The sequence below is a fragment of the Eleutherodactylus coqui genome, chromosome 2 (assembly GCF_035609145.1).
Source record: "Eleutherodactylus coqui strain aEleCoq1 chromosome 2, aEleCoq1.hap1, whole genome shotgun sequence".
NCBI lineage: Eukaryota > Metazoa > Chordata > Amphibia > Anura > Eleutherodactylidae > Eleutherodactylus > Eleutherodactylus coqui.
In genome coordinates this window covers 218155879-218174063 of record NC_089838.1, presented here as the reverse complement: position 1 = coordinate 218174063, position 18185 = coordinate 218155879, and the positions used below count along the sequence as shown (strand labels likewise).

The 18185-nt window shown below is 43.3% G+C and overlaps 1 protein-coding gene across 4 annotated transcripts in view; it reads left to right on the top strand.

Moving 5' to 3' along the window:
• Positions 1–18185, top strand: part of OTUD7A (OTU deubiquitinase 7A) — a 204036-nt gene that overhangs the window by 153294 nt on the left and 32557 nt on the right. For 3 of the 4 annotated variants that reach the window (XM_066592494.1, XM_066592496.1, XM_066592495.1), the window contains 3 exons: positions 8339–8440; positions 10340–10467; positions 11929–12041. In XM_066592494.1, the coding sequence (XP_066448591.1) occupies positions 8339–8440; positions 10340–10467; positions 11929–12041 (343 nt within the window). The remainder of the gene's footprint in view (positions 1–8338; positions 8441–10339; positions 10468–11928; positions 12042–18185) is intronic. The other variant, XM_066592497.1, reaches the window with a different exon arrangement.

The following is an 18185-nucleotide window of genomic DNA, read 5'->3' as shown; positions in this document are numbered from 1 at the left end:
GAGCAGACTATAAAGTTTGTTTATTGTCTGTTACCATGGAGACACATAGGTCTGCAGCATAGGACCTGTTTTTTTTTAATTGAGTCTATTTGTAAACGTGCTTAATTTATTTAAAACATGGCTGCAAATGAGCACATATTCTGGCAGGATTAGCTGAGGATCGCTATTGCTGGGGTCCATATCTTTTCCAAAATCAGAGCCAGCAGCCAAGACTACGTTTAAAGTCGTAACACTCGGTCAGCCTTATTAACTCAGATGCAAGATAAAATAAAACCGAAACACACAGCTGGCCTGTCCGGCACCAACTAGTGCACGTAGACTTCCTCTCTACCAACTACAAAAATAACATCTCAGCAACTTTACTCGCAGAGAGCAGCTGTTCCGTGTCCGCAGTTGGAGCAGCTACTGATTAATCAGCCAGCAGGTGCTGCTCTCCCTGTTGTTCTGCATGCGGCACAAACCTGGGGAAAGGTGCGTTCGCACGCGCTGTGGAATACGCCCTCCTGCGGAATATTCAGCACCAAAATCTGCCCCGACTTGCAGATTTTGGTACAGAATTCCAGAAGGGCATATTCTGCAACACTGTTACGGAATATTCCATCCCATGTGAAAGCAGCAGAAAACATACCTCTCCTATATGAGCACACCTTTACACTTTAAAAGAGCCAGCTACAGCTATACCTTAACCCTTTCTTGGCCAAGGGCCATTCATGCTTCTATGTCCAGGTCACATTCTTCAGTTCTGTCATTTCCACTTTCAAAAATACACAACTTTCTGATTTTTCAGACGATGGGACTGTGTGAGGTCTCATAGTTTGCAGGATGATTTGGTGTTTTTATTGGTACCATTTTGTGGTTCATAAAAAAATTTTTTCACTCATTTTTTTTCTTAGAGACAGGGATGAACAAAAAAGCGCAATTCTAGCATTGCATTTTTCTTCTGATTGTGCTCACCCCACAGTATTAATATGCTCTTTTAATAAACTGGACCTTTTAGAGCTGGTTCTCACGAGCGTATGAGAGTTTCGGTTGCGTAAATACACTGCATTTATGTGACCGAAAATCGCAATTACCAGGATTTTTCAGCCATTCCTGCAGGTTTTTGTGTACAAAAATATATGCAGCGTATTTACGCTTGCAAAAAAACGCACAAAAGGGCTCATTGATTTGCAGGTTTTTCTATGTATTCACTGAGGATTTTTGCTAGCCTATTCGCTTTAATGGCCTATTTCAATGCGAAATCTGCACCAAAATAGGACATGCTGCATTTTTGTTAACACAAGCGAACGTCGCAGGAAAAAAATATGCAAATGTGAACAAACCCATTGAAATCAATGAGTTCTATTCACTGCATATTACACGCATAAATCACTATACAAATACGCTTATGTGAACAAGCTCTTTCAGACGCAGCAATACCAATCTTTTTTTGGGGGGGGATGCAACAACTGGGAAAAGGTGCTGTTTTAAATTTTTTTATATATTTTATTTTTGTAATCTTTAAAAAGTCTTTAGTTATGTTTAAGTTTCTTGCTTTTTAGTCCTCATAGGGGACTTGTGATTGTTTCGAGATTTAATAGGCAAACAATTCTTGCAGCCCTGAGGGCCATCAGAAGGTCCTAGCCTGCCGTTACACCTAAATGACAACCCTGCGATCTTATCGAGATGGAGTCGTTTGGGGCATTTAAATGCCCCTGTCAAAGTTGGCTGCGGCATTAACAGCCACAATCTGAGTTATCTTCTATCATGTCTGTAGCGGGTGTCAATGCCAACCGTGTATGGAGCAGGTTCGCCTCCCAAGCCCACTGTATACACAGTATATGCTGTGGACATCTATATATTTCTTGACTGCACAGTCAATGCGCAGTTAGGATATATGAAGCCATAGGTCTGTTGGAAGGGGTTAAACAAGCTCAATCACTGCCTCTGTTGGCAGCCTTGACAGATTTGATGAGAAGTATAGTACTTCATGAAGAGCTATAATGCCCATAAAAAAACAAAACCACAACAGAAGAAAACGGACCCCAGGTCATATCCATTGTCTGAGCCTGGCAGAAGGTTGTGGCTTCTATTATAACCAAAAGTCACAATACTAGTATGAATATACTTTTGGAATGATGATGTTTCCTACAGCAGTAGATTAGATCATGGATTTTTAGCTATTTATTAGTATATAGAGTTTTGCTGTTATAAGTTTATATAAAGAGCTTTCGTAAATATATTAACCCCTTAAGGAGCAAGCACAGTAAATTTACGAAACCTGGTCCTGGGCTTTAATCTTGGCTGATAGTAAAAACATACGGTACAGGGTAAAACCTCCTACAATGTAGGAGGAGCAGGTCAGGTCTGTAGCTGTTAGTTACAGCTAAAGCCCCAGAGGAGGAGAAGGCAGAAGTGGTTTTTAGCCACTTGTGACACCTTAACAGGCTACATAGCACTGAATGAGCATTATGTAGTGAATGGAGGAAGCAAAGGTGTGACTTCCGCTATTTGACCCAACGATCACGTGAACACCAAGTGCCCCCTGCCACAGCAGAGCTGCAGAGTCCTAGCAGACCCATATCAGTTCTTCTAGTGACTACTGTCACTACAGGGGGATGTTTTCTCCTGTAACTGGGGCTCCTACAGTGGGAAAGTGTGACATTTAAAAAAAAAACCCTGTGAATGACCCCCAGAGGTCTTATATGACATCATGGGGAAAGATGGTTAGAATAACAATTTTTAAAAGATTACGAAAACATAGGAAAACATATTGTTTTATGGGTCACTTAATGTATTTTAGTAAATATCAAGTTAGTTGATGTGAAGGAGTTAAATGCATAAAAGTTTTTGAACAAAACTTTGCAGGTTGGGGTTTACCAATCTTGATGTTGATTTTTTTAAGCTTTCATTGGCAGTGTCCATCGGTGCTATTTAGACCTCCGTCATGACCAATTGTAGTGGCCCAGAACAATAGGGCCCCTCCATAACTGTATGCATGCATTTGTCTATGTAATGTCAGTGTCTTCTGTGTTGCATGAATGATGCGTATTGCATAGCTGCAGCACTGGAAGAGTTAAAGGGGTTGTCCCGCGGCAGCAAGTGGGGTTATACACTTCTGTATGGCCATATTAATGCACTTTGTAATGTACATTGTGCATTAATTATGAGCCATACAGAAGTTATAAGAAGTTATTCGCTTACCTGTTCCGTTGCTAGCGTCCTCGTTTCCATGGAGCCCGCCTAATTTTCGGCGTCTAATGGCCAAATTAGCCGCGCTTGCGCAGTCCGGGTCTTCTTCTTTTCTGAATGGGGCCGCTCGTGCAGGATGCCGGCTCCGTGTAGCTCCGCCCCGTCACGTGCCGATTCCAGCCAATCAGGAGGCTGGAATCGGCAATGGACCGCACAGAAGCCCTGCGGTCCACCGAGGGAGAAGATCCCGGCGGCCATCTTCAGCCGGTAAGTAAGAAGTCACCGGAGCACGGGGATTCAGGTAAGCGCTGTGCGGATTTTTCTTTAGGTCCCTGCATCGGGGTTGTCTCGCGCCGAACGGGGGGGGTTGAAAAAAAAAAAACCCGTTTCGGCGCGGGACAACCCCTTTAACTGTCTGGTATGTGAGCTGACTGTCTGGAAAATGTATCTAATTGTTTGTCACGTGACCTTGTAATATATATGTGAATGCAAGGTGTGTGCAAGGGGAGTTCTGTTGCGGACGAGCAAGAGAAAGGAGTGTGAGAGGTCCGCAAGGGAGTCACACAGGCACCTTCAGCCTGTGTGGCCTGGAATGGAAGAGGCTGAATGGAATCTACAGCCTGCCCTAAGCTTGCTGTACCTAGGAGATGAGCGAGAACTTGTCCAGTGTTGAGAGAGTAAGGAACCGCCAAGCAGCGCACCTTTTCCCCTGAATGTGAGTGTTGACTGGTAAAGAATGTAAGAGAGAAAAATAAGTGTTGCTGGGACCAGGACCCACAGATAACCAGACTGTGGTTTCTCCTGTTCACCCATGAATCCTCCCTGTCACACCACTTTGAAATTTGCACTGTGTTTTCCTGCTGGCGTATATTTGCAAGTTGTGCAAAGTAAACGAGCTTCACTGACCATTCCCGATTTGGCTCAGAAAGTTAACTCCCTGTGTGTGGACTCATTATTACCAACAACTGGATTCACTGCAGAGGATGGAATGGTGGCATCACGAGTGACACACCGTACTAAAGTGATCCATCATTGGGTTTGCCTGTTTAATAACCTGCCTTTGGCCCCTTGAACGTGTCACCAGTTACCCTTCGGGTGGCAGACGGTAGAGCCACTGTGACAAGGCCCAAACTCTACCCCGCTGTCTCCTAGGCTGGGGCGTGCTTCTCGGACGCTGCACAATGTTAGCATTACAAGCTACTATGACCCCCACGCACCACCACATAATTTCATTTTAGATTTTGAATTTTAACACACTGTATCCAAACATTGAATAGAGCAAACACCTTGAGAACACTTTTCTATGATGACACAATACTGAGAAATATAATATTCAGAAGAATACAATATTAGGTTGCCTTTTAAGACTTGCCTATCAGCCTGAATATGCAGTGCAAACTGGTTTAGCTGATAAAGAACTCCTGTCTCAAGTTTGGAAGAAGTTTCTATGTGAAATAACTTTTATTTGTTATTGTTTCAGCTGAGAGTTATGAACTAGTTCTAAGAAAAAACCTCCAGATTTAGTCATAGTTCTGCAATGACCTAAAAAGAACCACTAAATACCACTAAGTGTCTGATAAGCTCTTTCACACAGTGCTGTTTCTTTATAAATTCAGAGAACTCGAGCAATGTGCACTTACCGTACCCTACATTCTGCCTAAAGTGAATGTAGAAATGTGTAAATTGGCTTTGAAGTGAATTTCCACCTACCTTTTTATCTTCATGTTGTTTTTTTCTTTTAACCCAGAAATATCTGTATTGAATTATTTCTTATTGCATCTTTATAATGATCTGAGCTGCTTTATCCTCATACTAGAGCTTCAAACCCTCTGCATAAATATAGAGTTTAGTTCTGGCTGCCTTTAGCTTCCACCAGGCAATTTACTGCGTGCCGTTAGACATTGAACTCAATAATAAATCCGAATGCAGTAAGTTTCCCCTAGTGGTCGCTACAGGCAGCCAAAATTTCATCATTGTACTGTCTTTGCAGGGAATTTGAAGTTTTTTCATAGCATTTAAAACTTTTTTTTTTTACTTCCATAAGAATCTATTAAAGTATTCTGCATAGAATTTTGACCCTAGTCATAAGATGATTTTAAAAGGTTACTTTACTTTAAGTCCCATTTACTCGTTCTTATTTACAGACCATGATAATCATTTTAAGCTTGAAGATGAAAGTTTACAGCGGATTTTAAGTGCAAATTCAGTCATAATACAATTGCTGTCCAGTAGAAAAAATATTGAATTTCTATGTACGGACCAATTTTCATAAACGATAAACAATCTGTTTATTATCGATTTGTTTTCTGCATTTAGTCTGGGCATTGTTTTATGCTAATATTTATTTGTATAGCGCCAACTTATTCCGCAGCGCTTTCAAAACATAGGGAAACATAGACGATGCAATTAGGAATAAAGGGGGGGGGGGCTTCAACGAGTATTATTGTATCTTGACGCCACCAGGAAGTCCTGGTAGAGTCAAGATTGACTGTGGGGTGACGCCCCCTGTACCTGATTGGCTGGAGAGCTGCGTTGCCTGCAAGTCCTGCTAAGCTAATGGTGCGGCAGCAATCCAGCCCAGCCTGCACCTTAGTTCCTTGCCGGCCACCGCTGCAGCTTAAAGCAGCTTCCCCTCTGGCAGCAGACCGCTCTGTCAGGTCGTGCCAGCCCACTAAGGTAATGGTGCAGCACCAATCCAGGCTGGCCTGCACCTCAGTTCCTTGCCTGTCCCCGCTGCAGCTGAAAGGCCATTTCCTTCCAGCAGCCCACAAGGCAGCAGCCCACTCTGTGTAGACGTGCAGATCGCGGTTGCCATGAGCGTACAGTGCCGTGAAGCTGTTTGGGCGTCGGAGTCTCCCCCCCCCCCCCCCCCCATCCACCATGTCTGTATTACATTGTGCTCGGCTGCAGGTAGGACAGCGGCGGGGTTCCACGAAGTGCCAGACGTCGTCCATCCACACCAGCACAACAGCAGCCTGCAACACCCTCTGACATGTGTCCCCCACACACAGCTTTAGGACAGCAGGGACGCACCATCGCTGGGGGACTGGGAGTTACAGACAGCACAAGGAGGACGACAGCTAGGAGACCGGGAGACAGGTGGTGAGCTGCAGTAACAGCTCTGGAGCACAGCGGCGGCTAACCTACACGGACACCTGCTCACAGCTTAGCTCCTTCCAGGACCTTCAGCTCTGGAGCCAATAGGGAGCTAGGGGTGTGAGAAGGGCGTTCCTCCTGTCAAATCCCTAGCTTCCTGGTGGTGTCAAGATACAATAATTCCGTTCCAACAAGCTTACACACAACAGGTAGAAGGTGATGCAGGAGGTACAGAGGTGGGAGATGTACATGCTAGGCAAGGTGGAGAAGTCTGGGGTGCCATAGGTAGATCACAGTCCAGGTGGAGGGGAGGGGGGCATGTAGTAGGGGGTAGTTCAGGAGATTTGGTATGCTTCTTTGAAAAGGTGTGTTTTCATATAGATGAGCCTTTAACCACCCATCACTCATACTAATATTGCAAAAAAACTTCACTTTTTTAAATTGTAGATTTTGAATTTATATCTCATGTAAACATATTTGATGCAGAACTCAGGTACTTTAAATGCATTTTTAACTCCTGAGGGCGCCTCAATACCGTCGAGAAAATCGTGTGACGCAAGAGTAAGTGAAAACGTAGAATTATGAAACAAATTATTTTCAATGGTTTCATTCCCATCTGCAGCGTTTTCACTCACACGATGTTGCATGAAAAAAAGGGGGATGTTCTATCTTTTTGTGATACTGACCATTCCTTTCAATTGGGCCAGCGGCAGCAGCAAGAGCACTCTTCAGCCCCGCAGGGAATCCCTTCAGACATGGTGGGGGAATCCCTTCAGCCACAGTGGGGGCGAAGGGATTCCCCACAGTGATGCGAGGCTGTTTTTACATGAAAATGCCTTGCATCCAAGGGTTTCACGTGGATTGCAAGGACGATATCTGGCCGTGATTTTCTGCCCAATATCGCCCTCACCAGTATGAAGCAGCCCTTAGTGTAATATAAGTAATTTTAGCCTTAAAAGACAGTAAATTGAGCCCACTTTTGTGTTCCAGTAGTCATAACTTTTTTTATTTTTTCATCAATGTAGCTGTATGACACCTTACATTTTGCAGGATGATGAGTTGTAATTTCTATAGGAACTAATTTTGGGAACATATATGTAATTGTTTTGCTGCGGAGCAATGAAAAAAAACAATTTTATTATTGTTTTTGGTGATTCATTTTTATGGCATTCCCCACGTGTGGCATTACATTCCAAAGCATTTAAAATTTTCAGTTGAGAGAAATGTATCAGACCTGATTTTTGTCTTTTTTATTGGTACCATTTTGAGGTATATAGGACTTTTTTTTTTTTTTTATTCCTGTTTTGGGAAAGTGTGAAAACTGTTTTGGTTTTTTTTAATGGAATTTACTATGCTGGATAAATTATGTACTATTTTATATTATGGGTTGATATGATTGTGACAATACCAATTATGTGTAGTTTTAGTTTTTTTGGCTTGTTTTTATTTTTTCAATATTTGAAGCCTTGTGTTAGGGGGGAAAGTTTTTTTTCCAGGAAAAAAAACCAAACATTTAGATATCATGGTCAACAATGACTGCAGCATCAGCTTGGTTAAATGGTGTAGAATGATTTGATGAGTACATCTTCTTCATCTTTTCACTCCTTTTCTGGGGAAAACCCCATATGTGACAATCGGAGAGCAGTTATGCTCTCTGAGTGATGAGGGGTTAAAACACAAACAAAACCTCATGTCACCCTTCCCCTGGGACAGAGAGAGACGAGAATCACTGGTCTTCTCTGCTCTAAGTTGGTTCTCCCTATCACTTTCTCTTTCCTCGGCACACACGGACATGTTTAAATTCAGTATCCCCGACTAAATTTAAACGGCTGCAGCTTTGGTTCTCTAAGGGCTACAGACGTGCTTTCAGTATCATAAAGCTAAGAATCTTAGGTTTAAAGTGACTCCAGTGCATTTAAAGTAGAATGAGCTCTGTTCGTCCAAAACTGTAATGTCCTTTTTCCTTAGAACAAACAGCTTGTCCTAAACTGCTGGTGGGGTTAACCAGTGCCTTCTGGCAATGTCACCTTTGTGAAATGGCAGTCTAATTATCTCTATCACATTTTCCTAGGGAGACTGAACTGGTGGTCTACAACATGCTCAAGTTGCAAACGTCTCCTGCCATTAGCTACAACTGGTGATGGGAACTGTCTTCTACATGCTGCCTCTTTGGGTAAGATCCAAACTTCTGCTTCTGCTCAGCAGGATGTCTTGCTTTTATTTGTTTCTTTACTGTAGCAAAACCGCCTCTCACACTTTAATAGCCGATAGCACTGTATATAGCATTTACTTATGTACTGTACATTACAATGCCTTGTTGCATATAGTCATCTTCCAACTTCTTCTCCTGTAAGACATTGGGGGATATTTATTAAGACCAGTATTTCAAACGCCGGTCTTACTAATAATTCCACGGATGCACTAAGTGCCTAATACATGAAAAGCTCCAGGTACTTACTCTGATCTTAGATCAATTCCTGGTATAATTCATACTAGCTTCTGGCATAAATTATACATAAATATCGGTATGTTTGTCCGTGGTGGTGACACATCCCCCCCCCCCCCAAAAGCCACACTGCTTTTTACAACATCGCAGACAGAAAAAACGTGCACATTTTTATACAAATCCCCACTTGCGCAAAAATTTGCCACTTTTTTACGTCGGAAACTGGTGCAAAATTGTTTATGAATGTTCTTCCTCAGTATAGTGATGGTTTATAATAAAGTTTACAGGTTCTATACAAGAATGAACGTGTCCATACTCAACTTTACACAGTTAGGCCTCCTTTCCACGAACGGATTTACGCCGCGTAAATTCGCGGCAAAAATCCGCTACGTGGCCCCCTGCTATTAGGTTCTATTGAACCTAATAGCACAATGCTCACGATGCGTAATTCCACCGCGGAATTACGCACCGCGATTTCTCCCGTCCTCACCCGCAGCATGCTCTATTTGCTGCGGGTGAGGACGGGCTGTACGCGCTGACGGCTTCCATTGCAGTCAATGGAAGCCGTCCGTTCACGCTATCTCCCGCTGTAACCAGCGGGAGATAGCGTGAAAAAACGCTTCCCCACCTACCGCCGCAGCGTCATTTGACGCGGCCGGCGCGTCACGTGACACTGCCGGCCGCGTCACGTGACACTGCCGGCCGCGTCACGTGACGCGGTGGGCGTGTCACACGACGCGACGGCGGTGGGCGGGGAAGCGTTTTCACGCTATCTCCCGCAGGTAAGTATAGGGGCTCTGGGGGGCGCCGTGACGGGCTTCACTGCGTAATATTACGCGGCGGAGCCCGTCACGCTCGTGGGAAGGAGGCCTTAGGCTCTGTTTAGATTGCATTAACAATGTCCCAGGGTTCTGCGTGACTCCTCAAAAATGGGATTCAGACCAAACTCCAGCATGGAACCGTGGACTTTCATTAGTCAAATGGAGACCAGTAACATCTGCATTTGGGGTGTGTTCACACGTAGCTGATTTGCTGCAGATTTTGGTGCAGACCTGGAACAGATTTCACCCCTTCAATCTGAATTCATTTGAAAAGGTGAAATCTGCAGTAGATCCACACTAAAATCTGCAACAAACTCTGCATCAAATTAGCTACATGTGAATGCACCCTTAAGCAGTTTCCGGTCCATTTCAGCATTTGCATTAGTCGACTATGCTATTCTGTCCCACAAAAATGCCAAACACCAATGGAAACCTCAAATGGAGACCATATTAGTCATCTTTTGATTAGTGAAAGCCCATGGTTCCATCCAAATCCCGGTTACTTGGATTCGGACGCAACTCCAGGATGTAATGCTTAACATAGTCTGAACAAAGCCTTATATTATTGCAGTGGTTGGCTGCTACTTAGTGTAGTTGTGTATTCTTAGTATCTTTGTCCTCATCTGTTAATGCACTCACTGTCCTCATACAGGTGAGAAGTTTCAAAAAAAATATGCAAATATCTCGGAAACCCCTTTAACATGCCTAAGATAGGTGCTTAATAATGAAGCTTTTTTGCTTGGAATTAATATCCACAGAACAATGTATTTTGTTTAACAGTAAATTCTTATGTCTGGTACAATAGGAATGTGGGGATTTCATGACCGAGATCTTGTTCTAAGGAAAGCTCTTTACACCATGATGAGAAGTGGAGCAGAGAGGGAAGCGCTGAAGAGGCGATGGAGGTGGCAGCAGACACAGCAGAATAAGGAGGTATTGATTTATCCTACTTTCACTCCGGCTGCCTGGACACATAAAGGCATCTTTAAGGACCTTCTTAGTAATGGTTGATTACCACACATACACCTGTCTATAGAGCACTGTAATTGGACTCTAGTGGATTCCTCTTCATTTACCATATTTTACCTTTCCTGCATACCCAGAGCTCTAGAGCCTTCACAGTCATACCAAGGTCACCCTGTAGGATGCCTCAGGAGTATTGTCATTGTTGTTTTCCACTGAAAGACAAACTATTACGCAGTTATGTACCTTGTTGATGGCAAAGAACAAATGCTGCCGCTAGATTTAAATTATTCCACTGGCTTGAGTTGAACATTTGCCTCCCGATAAGACTTAGGAATTATATGTGATGATCATAGTTCTCGGGCAAAAATAATGACATTCCAAACAATTCAGGGTCAGTTCAAAAGCATTTTTTAAAGGGGCTTTCTGGCCAAATACTATTAATTACCTAATCTTAGAATAGTTCATCAATAGTTGATCGCCAGGGATCTGCCTCATCAGGTCAATGCAAGAAGTATTGATTTCAGTGGGAGTGAAGCCACCTCTGAGACTTCTTGTTCTGACCCTAGTGTGAGGCCAGAAGTTTAATGGGTGGCTTTGCTCCCATTGATTTCAGTGGGAGTGAAGCCACCTCTTAGACTTCCTGCTCCAACCCCAATGATCACGTCCGGCCCCCCTGCACTGACAGCGGGCTGGAAAATCAGCTGATCACCAGGGATCCCTAGCAGCAGTTCCCTGGTACTCAACTATTGATGACCTGTCCTGAGGATAGATCATCAATCTACTAGCATGGAAAACACTTTTAGCTTGCAATGAATAGGAAGAGCTGCATTGCCAGTCACAACATGAACAGCGGTGGCGCTATTTCTAAAAGAAAGCTATTGTGAATTTCTAACTCCTTTAAATTTGGCAGTGGCATATCTCCAACAGGAACAGATCAAGTATGTTGAAATTCAAACTGCCTTATTCTCTTTCTGCCCCATCACATAAATTGGAAGGTTGAACTGACTTTTATCTCATGTACGTGGCCTGGAGTAGAAAGCGTTCTTGTGTAGTATTAGCCATTTCTGACTAAATTGAACAATTACAGGTAAACGTTTGACAATATCTGAGTTGATTGTCAGAATTAATGTGCACTATATGTTATAATGAGTTATTTGACTGTTTGCTAGTACAGTCTTACAAATATGCACAGTACTAAGGATTGGGGCACCAAAAGTCGTACATTGACCAGCTTCCTAATTTATCACCCTTTAACAATTGATCTTGGTAAAGAAGTGTGTTCGGGTTTTTTTCCGTAACCTCAATGTGCGATCTGCGGTACCCAATAATGAGAAGAATAAAAACTGTTGTAGGAATGGAGCATTTATTTTCTGGTAGAGCTTGGCCTCAGATTGTACTGTTGTCATCATTTTGACCTTTTCTTTTCAGTCTGGGCTGGTTTACACAGAAGATGAGTGGGAACGGGAATGGAATGAGTTGTTAAAGTTGGCCTCCAGTGAGCCCCGAACACACTTCAGCAAGAACGGAGGCTCTGGTGGTGGGTAAGTTTTGTCTATCTAGAAGCATCTCGAGATTATCTCTAGATGAGTGAATATTTTTGTAGATTAAATTAAATCAATAGTTAAAAAAAAGCTGAATATTTTTTAATTAACCTCCTGCAGAAGGGCATTACATTGTGGCCTGCAGAGGTTGCTAGACAGACATTCTGGCTGCAGAAACCAGGAGGGTTAACACCTGGGTGTGGCAGGAAGCAATATAAAAGTCTTAGTTCCTGTCACACTCGGAAACTAAGCAGCCTCTCCAACTTAGCAGAGCTGGACAGGCTGCAAGCCTGAGGTCCAGTGTGGATCAACGAGCGACGCCGTGTCAGGCACTTGGGAACCTGTGGTGGTGAAACCCTAATTTACAGACTGTGATATGCTGTGTTTGCTGTGGAATACAACTGGCAGGCACCAGATTTAAAGAAAGTAAAGTCTCCTGGAGCATTAGTCTAAGAACGTATGGTGCCCATTCTGTTCTGAAAGTTTGGCGATCCGCAAACGAGAAACCCCCTTGCCACACTCTCTTGAAGGGAATCTATCAGGTATCCTATGGTGCCCTGGCTGCAGGCAGTACGGTATAGTGGCAGACATGCTGATTTTAGAAGTAGGTCACTTACATCATACTGAACAGTGGAGTAGTTTTGTAAATCTTGGGTTTAAAATAGTGCAGCATCGGACAGAGAGGAGTCTGATGCAGCTTATTAATCTTGTAGCCACTGCTCTTTCTGACCGCCCTCCTGCCACTGATTGACAGGTTACTCCCTATTACTCTACATGTCAATCGGAAGCAGGAGGGCGAAGAGGAAGTATATATATGAATGAGCTGCGTTATACCCCTCTCTGCCCAGCGCTGCACTGTTTTAAAAGTAAGATTTACTAAAAATGTACTTTAAAAGTAAGATTTACTACTGAACTGATTGGTATGAGTGACAGACCACTGAAATTAGTGAGGGAACACAGAAGAATCACATGTGGATGACAGTATTCCAAAATCAGCAAGTTTTATTTCAGGCAAACCATATACCCAATATCAATGTTTCAACTCTACTTTTGAGCCCTTCTCAAGCAGCTTGAGAAAGATCACGTGTAAAGCCAAAATATTGCTATTTGTTTGCCTGAAAAACGTTTTGGGTGATTTTCGGAATGCTTACATCAACGTGAGTCTCTCTAGTGTTCCTGTGGAGTTTGAAGGAATGAGCGCTGATTAGAGATGAGCGAACGTACTCGTTTCGAGTACTTACGCACCCGAGTACCGCCATTTTCGAGTACTTCAGTACTCGGGTGAAAAGATTCGGGGGGGGGGGCGGGGAGAGGCGTGGCGGTGCGGGGGGTAGCAGCGGGGAACAGGGGGGAGCCCTCTCTCTCTCCCTCTCCCCCCCACTCCCCACTGCTACCCCCCGTGCCGCCACGGCGCCCCCCGAATTTTTTCGCCCGAGTACGGAAGTACTCGGAAATCGCGGTATTCGGTCGAAAAAGGGGCGTGGCCGAGCACGTTCGCTCATCTCTAGCGCTGATCCATCTGCCATGGACTTTTGCATCCATTGATATAAAGGACATTGGTGCTGCTTTCAGCTTTTTTCTTTACTACTGAAATCTGTACGCCTGTATTTGTACCCTACTTCGCACAGCCAGAGAACAATAAAACAGCTGATAGGGTCCTTTTTTTTAATGCTTCTTTGTTATTTATTTTCATGAGGATGCAGCAAGATTATTTTTTTTCTTAAAACTACAGTACGGACCTGACACTGATCGCAAATGGCAACAAGAATGAAAAATCATATTGATATTTGAAAATTCCTGGTGGCATTAGCTATTATATTGGTTGCTATCTGGAGCAGTAAATGGGCAAACTTGCATCTTGAATCTCTAATCAAATCTTCACCCAAAACTGAGCTTTGATCATTTATCATCAGAATACCTGTTTAAATGATGATTAAATGTGCCCACCTCTTGTGAATTTTTGGTGCTGCTGCCCAGTATATACAGGCTTCTCATAACCAGGAGCCTTTTGAAATTAACCAACTACCTCTGGCATAATCACTGTGAGGGAGGGGGGTCTGCCATCAGACCCCTCCTCCACTTAATTGTTTTTTCACTTCAAATTGTGAATACTTTCATCTGATGATTTGAGCGCAGGATTTTTACACATTTGTATTCTTGTACCATTACTGTCTATGGGGATCTTAGTAGTTTCCCTTACTCTTCATAGACTGTAGTAAAGTGTGCTGCATACATATACTTCTGACTCTCCCTTGCTTCTCATTACAACCAGGATCCAAAGAGAAGAAACCTAAATGGATCCAAATTGAACCTAAGTGCCAAATATTTTATTACTAGTTTACAGAGGACCTCCTCTCACGTCCCCTGACTTGTCTGTTTTAGTACATAATTTAGTACATAATTCTGGACCGTCTTTTTTTACAACTCCATGCTGTGCGTTCCTCTGCTGTTCGTACCATAAGGGCTTCTTTACACGATCGTATATAGGCCGGCGTTTTCATGGCCGGACGATATACACTTACATCTAAGCAGTCCCCCCCCCTTCACTGGCTATTTGCCTCTCTCCTCCACTCCAGTGTTTGCAACTTCTCCACTCCGGCCCTCTCCCGCCCTCTCCCATTGCAAACACCGGAGTGGAGGAGAGAGGCAAAGAGCCGGTGAAGGAGGGGACTGCTTAGATGTAAGCGTATATCGGCCGCCCGTGAAAATGCCGGCCGATATACGCTCTTGTAAATAAGCCCTTATAAATCCTATGAGTAAATTGACAACTTGGTGTTAATAGTTGGGTGTGCATCCCTTCACTGTCTGACACGGACATCACTAATTGCACAATTGATCATGAATTTCTAGGAAGGACAACTGAAGCAGCACAATGTGGAGTTCCAAAAAGAAATGTCACAAAAATGTTATTGCTTGGGAAATGCAATTGTTGACTAGAAAAGACTTGTCAGCAGAGGCGGCAGGTCCTCTTCAAGGACAAAAATTAGAAACCTGCAGATAGTTTATGTCCTAGCTCAGTATCCAGAACTGACGTTAAGACTTTAAAATTTCTTTATTCAATTTACTACCCCTTGTGGGAGGTGTAGGGAGCACAGTCACGTTATGGCAGTGGTCTCCATCCTGCTCTTCGTCCTCTATCTCAAAACTACTACTCTCATCGTGTCCAGAAAGAGGGCAGCTGCAAGGTTGGGTTGAGTGATCCAAATATCTTCGAAAACACTTTGCTGCCTTTTTTAGTGCTAGAGGCTAAGGGCTTACTCATTCGGGCGAGTTTAACATCTGATTTCCATCTGAGTTTCAGGGCTTAAACAGATGGGTGTGCTCTTGTCCCGTTATGCCACCGTGATAATCATGGACACATAATGGGTCAAAATGAAACCATTCACTTCAATTGTTTGATTTTCACTATCTGAATTCTCAGCCGTTAATTGTACGGACGAGAAAAGATATTACTTGCCTTATCTTTCACACACATAGTTAATACTACGTACGAGGAAAATAGGGCAGGACCTATCTTTCAACTTTTTTTTTTTTTTTTTTACTTTTGAGCCACGGTGCAAAGTTTGAACAGACGAAAAAAAAGCCCTGTTCATATGCAACTGCGCTCTGTACCAGCAAGTGTAGTTGCGCATACGGCCTTGTGAAACTGCCCTGAAACTGTCAGAACTTAGACTTAAAAATCATACATGTGCAGACACACATTGACTTTTCAAATTTTTCCACAGACCAATGGTTCTTGTAACAAAATCACAACATGTCCTAATCTGGTGGGATTCTCAAACCACAATCTCCCTTTCAAGTCAATGGATGTGTTAAAAACTAAATGCTCTCTTATCACGTGTGTGCGCTCCATTTTTTTTCACGCACCCACGGACTTCAATAGGAATTTTAAATGACATCAATTAGGCCACTTTTCTTTTTTTCTTTCAATGTGTGTGATAAACAGATGACCTTAAGATGACACATGTTAAAAATCCAGAAATTGATGTAAAGTGCACACACGCTCAGTAGTGAAATGAGTCTGTTTTTTTACTAATGAAAATTGCGCTCGGTTGTGTGAATATAGCGATCAGCTATGTAATACATAAATACTGGTTTGTAATTATTTGTCTAGAAACGAGATTTGTAAAGATGGATATATATACTAGATGTACGTACTATTTGCTGTATTGTTTTAGAGCAATTAAACTGAGAGAAATAAGCTAAAAATAATGACAATGCCTGAATGAATATTCATGATGAACGCAGACAAAAAAAACCCTCCTCCAGCAGCTACTAGAATGAGCAGATATTTATATATGACATTTGTGCAACTACTGGGAAAATCTGACTGTATGCAAATGAGTCTGCACTGCAAATTGAAAATGAATTGCAGTAACTGCTCATCACATAAAAGAACAAGGTTTCACAGTAAATCAAGCATAATTACTTGGAATACTGATTTTGTTATTACTCTTATCATGGAGAGAGACATGGCAGTTTGGGGATACTTTTATATAACTCATGATTGCCGGATAATGGGTGGTTGGATAAATTCTCATTTCTGTCTGTGGACTGGATACATAGATGAATACATGCTTTCATCCTTTTGGGGCCACTTTAAAGTTTAAAGGGTCATTCTCGAGAAAACACATTTTTCCATCCCTGCTTTTCTGCCCTGCTCATCTGACTGCCGGTCACACTCTGGAAGTCTCCTTTGTGTACTACAGTTACTTCCATGCAGTGCTGCCCCCTGACAAATGCTTATCAGGCACAGTCTTGATGGTGAGAGTTTTTGCCTACTGGAGGAACAGTTTAATGATCATTACCTTCTATATTCATCTAAATAAGTTACAGACCATAAGTATACAATTAGAAGGATGAGCTGTGATCTCCTCTATTATAGCTGTGCGAAAGGAGCTGTGTGATGATCATCAGTATCCGTGACAGCAGTGCCTGTGTTCCCCTTTTAGATAGTTTGTGGTACAGTCGAGCATCACACAGACTGAGAAATTGACTAGTTTCAGACCGCATAAACCTGAGCTGGTCAGAATTGAGATCACATGACTATTTGAGGAGAAAGAGGCCAGGAGTTTCAGAAAGAACGGAAAAAGAGCACTTTTACATGGGCCGATAAAAATTAATTATATTCTCGCTGGATCGTTGGAATCTGACCGATTATCATTAAGGCCTCATGTCCACGGGGGAAAAAAAGAATTAAAATCCGCAGCGGATTTTAACTCTTCTCCCGCACGCGGATCCGCACCCCATAGGGATGCATTGACCACCCGCGGGTAGATAAATACCCGCGGATGGTCAATAAAAGTGAATAAAAAAAAAATATGGAGCATGAAAAAAAATGGGACGGCTCCCGCAGGCTTCTATTGAAGCCTATGGAAGCCGTCCGGATCCGCGGGAGACCTAAAATAAGAATAAACTTACCCGCAGCGGACCGTGCAGATCTTCTCTTCTTTGCGGCCGGATCTTCTTTCTTCGGTCCGGCGCATGCGCGCGGCACGCCACCGGCATGCCGAGTACATCCGCCGGCCAAAGAAAGAGAAAACGTAGCGGGCCTGATTTTCCCTGTGGACATGAGGCCTAAGTGTAAATGCATAATTTGTTTGCTTATTGTTCGTTGTTGACTTTTTGCATGCATAAAAAGTAAACGATCATCTATGAATGACTGCGTGTTTACTGTGGATAGAGGCGAGTGGGCCATGACGGACTCTGACCTGCTCCGCCTCCATTCACCAAGCAATCATTGCGCTTGTGTAAAAGCACAGGAGTGATTATCACTGGGCCACATCTGTACTCAACAGTTTTCCCCGTTAAAGGGCCCTAACTAACCAATGTAATACTAGCTCACATTACCGTTTTTTTCGGTCTATAAGACCCACCCCTCCCCCCAGTGGGGAGGGGGGACTCTGTGCGTCCTATAAAGCGAACATGCTGAAACTTGGACCCGGCCAGCAGCTGTGTAAAAAGGATCGCACGTCCTTCTCACACAGCTGCCATCTGAGACAGCAGCAGGGTAGGAGAGCCGCAGGTACAAACAGCTGATTGATGTAGGCGGGGGAGCAGCAGCAGTTCCCTCCAATGGCTCTCCTTCCCTGCTGTGGTCCTGGCTGGCAGCTGTGCGATAAGGATCACACATCTGCTTCATAG